The sequence below is a fragment of the Ammodytes marinus genome, assembly GCF_949987685.1.
Source record: "Ammodytes marinus genome assembly, contig: scaffold_307, whole genome shotgun sequence".
Taxonomy (NCBI): Eukaryota; Metazoa; Chordata; class Actinopteri; order Uranoscopiformes; family Ammodytidae; genus Ammodytes; species Ammodytes marinus.
This window is the reverse complement of record NW_027648280.1, coordinates 17501-25000: the sequence shown is the minus strand read 5'-3', so window position 1 is coordinate 25000 and position 7500 is coordinate 17501. Positions and strand designations below refer to the sequence as shown.

General features: G+C 44.7%; 1 protein-coding gene across 1 annotated transcript in view; it reads right to left on the bottom strand.

Annotated features, from left to right (window-relative positions):
* Nucleotides 1-7500, bottom strand: part of LOC307270824 (plexin A3-like) — a gene marked incomplete at both ends in the record, with an annotated part of 35727 nt that overhangs the window by 16094 nt on the left and 12133 nt on the right. The window contains 6 exons of the mRNA XM_080054710.1: nucleotides 1442-1535; nucleotides 2434-2604; nucleotides 3631-3767; nucleotides 4446-4566; nucleotides 5152-5300; nucleotides 6114-6304. Coding sequence (XP_079910836.1) covers nucleotides 1442-1535; nucleotides 2434-2604; nucleotides 3631-3767; nucleotides 4446-4566; nucleotides 5152-5300; nucleotides 6114-6304 — 863 coding nt within the window. The remainder of the gene's footprint in view (nucleotides 1-1441; nucleotides 1536-2433; nucleotides 2605-3630; nucleotides 3768-4445; nucleotides 4567-5151; nucleotides 5301-6113; nucleotides 6305-7500) is intronic.

Below are 7500 nucleotides of genomic sequence, written 5' to 3'. Positions count from 1 at the left end.
GGGGAGGGAGAGAGAGAGAGGGATGGAGAGAGAGAGGGAGGGGGGAGAGAGAGAGGGAGGGAGGGAGGGGGAGAGAGAGAGAGAGAGAGGGAGGGGGAGAGAGAGAGAGGGAGGGAGAGAGAAAGAGAGAGAGGGAGGGAGAGAGGGAGGGAGGGGGGAGAGAGAGAGAGGGAGGGAGGGGGGAGAGAGAGAGAGAGGGAGGGAGGGAGGGGGGAGAGAGAGAGAGAGAGAGGGGGAGAGAGAGAGAGAGGAGAGAGGGGAGGGAGAGAGAGAGGGAGGGGAGAGAGAGAGAGAGAGAGAGAGGGAGGGAGGGGAGAGAGGGGAGGGAGGGGAGAGAGAGAGAGAGAGGGAGGGAGGGGAGGGGGAGAGAGAGAGGGAGAGAGGGAGGGAGGGGAGAGCGAGAGAGGGGAGAGAGGGAGGGGGGAGAGAGGGAGGGAGGGAGGGGGAGAGAGAGAGAGAGAGGGAGAGAGATGGAGACACGTCATGGTGCTGTCATTTCCTCTGGAAAAGGGGTAGGATTAAATACAGTGTATACTTCTTCCTGCTCCTTTTCAGGCATATCTCAGAAATACAGATAATTTTTTTTTTTTTTTTTTTTTTGTGAAAACATAATTTTTGTTTATTGTATTTCCATGCTTTTCATTTTGTTTTGTATGTTGATATGTCTGAAATAAATTGAATCAAATCAAATCAAATCAGATACTTCATAACACAGATCTCTCATTCACCCGCTCTGCATGCAATCAGCAAATAAACTTTAGAGAACGCTACAAACCGGCACCCGTCTCACTGCCGGTGCACGCCAGAGCAACAGATGGGTGAATGTTTATGCGCCTACAATGGCGGAGCAGTAAAAATCCTTCCCAATGTCTGTTTGATGGTTTTTATCATGTTTTATCACACTTATGGATCTGAGATGATGCTAGATAACTTGCTGCTTGAAGACAGCAGTGCATTAATGTGGTGACGTAGGGACGAGCGAGGGGACTGCTAACTGCAGTAACTGACAGGACGTTAGCTAAAAGAACCATTCCGCTTATAGCACCGAATTGGTAATTCGATAATGTGTTAAACTGAATGTATGTTATATTGTCTTTTTGCTTGTTAGTTACATCTCTACTTTGCTTTTTTACATGTACTTAGATGTATTTTCATTTTTGTAACATGACTTTGTAGTTTTATCTCTTTAATTTTATTTATGTTTGTATTTTCTTTTCTTTTCTTTTTTTTACTTCATTTCTTTATTGTATTTTAATGTCAGGTGGACATCCTTCATAAGCCCTTCGGGGTTTCTTTTGTCCCTCCCGTGCATTTATGTCTGTCTATGCGCATCTTCTTGCCATTTTTTAATCTTGTTTATTTGCACAGATAAAACTAAACTAAACTAATTGGTCCCATACTTTGACTGCAACATAAGGACTTTTAATCTGAAAAGACTCACATTGCTGGTCTCCACTCCTCCATATTTGGCTCTGACTTTTGGCTCCTGGATCGTCAACAGGTTTGTTCCAGTTACTGTGATAACTGTACTGCCACTACACACACACACACACACACACACACACACACGGTCAGATACACACACACACACAGGGTCAGAAACACACACACACACACACACACACACACACACACACACACACACACACAGGGTCAGACACACACACACACACACACACACACACACACACACACACACACAGGGTCAGACACACACACACACACACACACACACACACACACACACACACACAGGGTCAGACACACACACACACACACACACACACACACACACACACACAGGGTCACACACACACACACACACACACACACACACACAGGGTTAGATACAAATCAATAATCTCAGATAGATAGATAGACAGACAGACAGACAGACAGACAGACAGACAGACAGACAGACAGACAGACAGACAGACAGACAGACAGACAGACAGACAGACAGACAGACAGACAGACAGACAGACAGACAGACAGACAGACATATAGATAGATAGATAGATAGATAGATAGATAGATAGATAGATAGATAGATAGATAGATAGATAGATAGATAGATAGAGATAAAAAGATAGACAGACAGTCAGACAGACAGACAGACAGACAGACAGACAGACAGACAGACAGACAGGTAGATAGATAGATAGATAGATAGATAGATAGATAGATAGATAGATAGATAGATAGATAGATATATAGATAGATAGATAGAAAGACAGACAGACAGAAACAAAAACAGAGAGGCAGACAGATTGACCGACACACACGGTCAGACACACACACACACACACACACACACACACACACACACACACACACACACACACACACACACACACACACACACACACACACACACACACACACACACACACACACACACACACACACACACACACACACACACAGGCTTACTTCAGTATGGTCCAGTTGGGTTCTATGTTGGTGATAGTGGGGTCTTCGCTGTAGGTGTATCGGATGTCGTTGCTCGTGACTTCGGCCCTGTCAATCATGAGGCGGACGGGGGCGGGGCCAGGGCCGGACAGGGAGGCGGGAGTTATGCACACTATCTCCCGATTGGTTCGTCTGAGAGAGAGAGATGTACATACATTAGCTACTGTGGGGAGACACGCAGTTTATTTCTATAGCACAATTCATAAACAAGGCCATTCAAAGTGCTTTACAGGGGTATAAAAATCAAGCCCCAACCTCAGCGATTTTTACCAGCATCCAATAAGGAAGTGACCACAACTGTAGTAACCAGAAGTGCCACTAGGGGGGTGGAAGCAGAAGACAGCCATCTCTCATTGACTCCAATGTTAGACAGGCCGTTTTCAAAGTCTTATTAAACCTATTTACAGCCTGGGCCACAAAACCATTTTTGTCTGTATGTTTAGGTCATATCTCCATGACAACACTGAGGGGGGTGAATTTTTTTGGACCACGCTAGTTTTTATTTTATCGGAGGTTAATATGTATTGGCGCGATCTCTTGAGTGACAGCTCTCCGCCCGTTGTCCCTCACTTTGCCTCGGAGGTATACGTCAGCTATCTCCCTCCCCCCTCACAAAATGGCGACGCGCACAAACCAGGATTATTGGATGCCGTGTGAATAACTGAGGTCAGCCCGGATGCTATATCCATATTATTTACTATCTATGATAAAAATACATCAAGATTAGACATTAGAAATTGCAGTTTAGAGCAAAAACAGGCAGACGAATTAATAATAATGGATTGGATTTATATAGCTCTTTTCTAGGCACTCAAAGCTCTTTACAGGGTTCCAGGTTCCATTCATTCACACACAGTCATACCGGTGGTGGTAAACTACCATAGTAGCCACAGCTGCCCTGGGGCAGACTGACAGAAGCGTGGCTGCCATTCAGCGCCTACGGCCCCTCAGACCACCACCTCAAACATACAGCAGTCATACACATTCACACCAGGCAAGGTGGGTGAAGTGTCTTGCCCAAGGACACAACAACCATGACACAGGTGGCAGGGCGGGGATCGAACCGCCAACCCTTTGATCATCGGCCAACCCGCTCTACCACCTGAGCCACGGCCAAATATAACGTTTAGTGAGTATTATAAATGATTGTATACTGACTTGACGAACAGACACTCCTCCTTGTCGATGTAGACAGTGACGGAGCTTCCAGCGTCCAGGTATCTGCCCGACACCGTCAGACGAGTTCCCCCAGAAACAGGCCCCTTCTCTGGGGTAACACGGCTCAGACTGGGGCTCTGGGGTGGAGGGAAAATAATATGCAAATCAACATTACATTTCACCATTTGCACTGAACTGTTTGTGTGTTTTAAAAGGTTTATAGGATTTCTAAGTAAATCTTTTTGCATGATCATTTTACGTATACTCAGTATTACCGCTACAGCAGTGCATACAAAGGAATGTAGTAACATACACTCAACAAAAATATAAACGCAACACTTTTGTTTTTGCTCCCATTTTTCATGAGATGGACTTAAAGATCTAAACGAGAGTAAGAGTGGCCTTTTATTGTGGACAGTCTAAGGTACACCTGTGCACTAATCATGATGTCAGATCAGCATCTTGATGTGGCACACCTGTGAGGTGGGATGGATTATCTCAGCAAAGCAGAAGTGCTCACTATCACACATTTAGACAGATTTGTGAACAATGTTTGAGAGAAATGGTACAATTGTGTATCTTGAATGAATTTTAGATCTTTAAGTCCATCTCATGAAAAATGGGAGCAAAAACAAAAGTGTTGCGTTTATATTTTTGTTGAGTGTATGTAGCCTAAACTTTTTTGCACTGTGTTCTAACTTTGGATTTTCTCTTATACATTTTTCTTAACATTCCGTCTTACTTTTAACGTTGCATTTAATTGGGAAACCCTGGGAACAATTTTAATCTTTATTTATAGTATTCTTCACACTCACCACGAATGAGTAGGTCTGTGTGGAGAGGGTTCGATACTCCGCGCTGCACACCCCGATACAGAGTTCTACTGGACCGCCGGGAGAGTGAGGGAGGAGAGCCTCGGCCATGTCACACACAATCCTACACACACACACACACACACACACACACACACACACACACACACACACACACACACACACACACACACACACACACACACACACACACACACACACACACACACACACACACACACACACACACACACACACACACACACACACACACACACACACACACACACACACACACACACACACACACACACACACACACACACACACACACACACACACACAGAGAGAGAGAGAGAGAGAGAGAGAGAGAGAGAGAGAGAGAGAGAGACACACACACACACACAGAGCACAGAGACACACACACACACAGAGAAAAAGTTAGAACTTTTCAACTAGACATCTTGTAAAAAAGGTTTTGCAACATTTGCATTCGCAAAAAAAGTTGATTTCCATGTAGAATTATTTTTTACACACACACACACACACACACACACACACACACACACACACACACACACACACACACACACACACACACACACACACACACACACACACACACACACACACACACACACACACACACACACACACACACACACACACACACACACACACACACACACACACACACACACACACTCACCTCTCTGCGCTGATGTACTGCGATGGTACAGGGTTGCAGCGGACTCCGGCCACCTGGACGTGAGCGATCTCTTTCACCTGAAGACCCAGGTTTTCCCCCTCGATGGTAACGCGCGTGCCCCCCTCACGAGGGCCCGTCAGGGGGTCAATCTACCAGGGGAGAGACACATCAGAAGGTTTTAGTGGGTGGTAGGGGTTGTATGTTGTGAAAATAAAATAAAATAAAATAAAATAAAATAAAATAAAATAAAATAAAATAAAATAAAATAAAATAAAATAAAATAAAATAAAATAAAATAAAATAAAATAAAATAAAATAAAATAAAATAAAATAAAATAAAATAAAATAAAATAAAATAAAATATTGTTGGGCGTTTATGAAGTTATAATCACGAAATAAATATGTAGATTTATTTTTATTTTTTTCAACGTTTGTGAGGACATTCATTGACATAATGCATTCCCTAGCCCCTTACCCTAACCCTAACCATCCAAACTAAATGCCTAACCCCAACCCTTACACTAACCCTAACATAAACCTAATTCATACCTGAACCTTAAAACCTAGGGTTAACCCTCAAACAGCCCTTTAAAGGCCTGTCCTTAAAACCTAGTGTTAACCCTCAAACAGCCCTTTAAAGGCCTGTCCTTAAAACCTAGTGTTAACCCTCAAACAGCCCTTTAAAGGCCTGTCCCAAAGGGAGAACCGGACTAAATGTCCTCACTCTTAAGGTCTAAAACTAAAATTGGTTCTCACAAAAATAGTTGTATACACACACACACACACACTCCCCACACACACACACACACACACACACACACTCCCCCCCCCCCCCCACACACACACACTCCCACACACACACACACACACACACACACACACACACACACACACACACACACACACACACACACACACACACACACACACACACACACACACACACACACACACACACACACCTTGTTGATGCGCGGGTGGCTGCAGCGCAGGTTGTGGCGGCCATGATGCATCCAGTTGGCCTCGGGGGCGGGGCAGTGTTGCCGTAGGAGACACTTCCTGCTTTCGGAACACCAGCCGCATTCAAACGCCGACGGAGCTTTGAGGCACTGACCGCAGCTCGACCGCTGAGCAGGGCACTTATACAGCAGGGCTGGGAGGGAAGGAGGGATGGAGAGAAAGAAAGAGAGAGAGAGAGAGAGAGAACAGGTTTAGTAACTTATACAGCAGGGCTGGGAGGGAGGGAGGGAGGGAGGGAGGGAGGGAGGGAGGTAGGGAGGGAGGGAGACATACAGGTAGGGAGGGAGGGAGGGAGAGAGAGAACAGGTTTATTCACTTATACAGTAGGGCTAGAGATTTGGAGTTAAAAAGAAAAAAAATATTTTATAAATCAAAATTATTTTTAATTTTTATTTAGGCTTGTGACTATAATACCACAGTATGGAGCACAAAACATCTTTTATATAAAGCAAGAAACGTCTGTCTGTCTGTGACTCGCATATCTCTCTCAGTCAGTGCGTTTACATGCAAACTCATAATCTGATAACTAAACGAATAAGACCTCAACAGGACTTTTAAACTGCATGTAAACACCTTTATCCGATCTACTTCGGACACAAATCGGCACATTAACGGACAAGAGAAGTCGGATAAGAACACCTAGATAATTCGTTCATTGTCGGCTTTCTCTCTGCATGTAAACAGGGATCGGATATCGCATATCGGACTTCTCGTTCTGTGCTTGTGTGCCTGCGCGTGATAGGCTACACCATGGGTTATTGACGGAAGGGAACCGGACGTGGCTCTAAAACCACTTGTTGAAAGCATGGTTGAAAGGGCTACAGCGCCACCTAGCATAGTGGAGACAGCCATGCATCGGACATTTTTCCGATTCCTGAAAGGCCATGTATACTCAGACAAGTGACACGGTCCGTTCGAGTGTCTTGTTCGATATATGTGATAATCCAATCTAGTTGTGCCATGGAAACGCACTGACTGTTAGTCAGATCGGCCTGAGCTTCCGGATATGGCTTGCGCGCGGCACAAAGGTGTGTATCCTTCATTTTGAAGTTTTTGGGACCAAATATGTAGAAGTTATCATATTTATATCATGCTGGCAACGAATATCCAATTCCATGCACTGGTCTTAAGAATGCATTTTCAACATTGTTTAAAAGAACCAAATGTAACATTTATTCGAGGCGGCGTGAGTGAGTGAGTGAGTGAGTGAGTGAGTGAGTGAGTGAGTGAGTGAGTGAGTGAGTGAGTGAGTGAGTGAGTGAGTGAGTGAGTGAGTGAGTGAGTGAGTGAGTGAGTGAGTGAGTGAGTGAGTGAGTGAGTGAGTGAGTG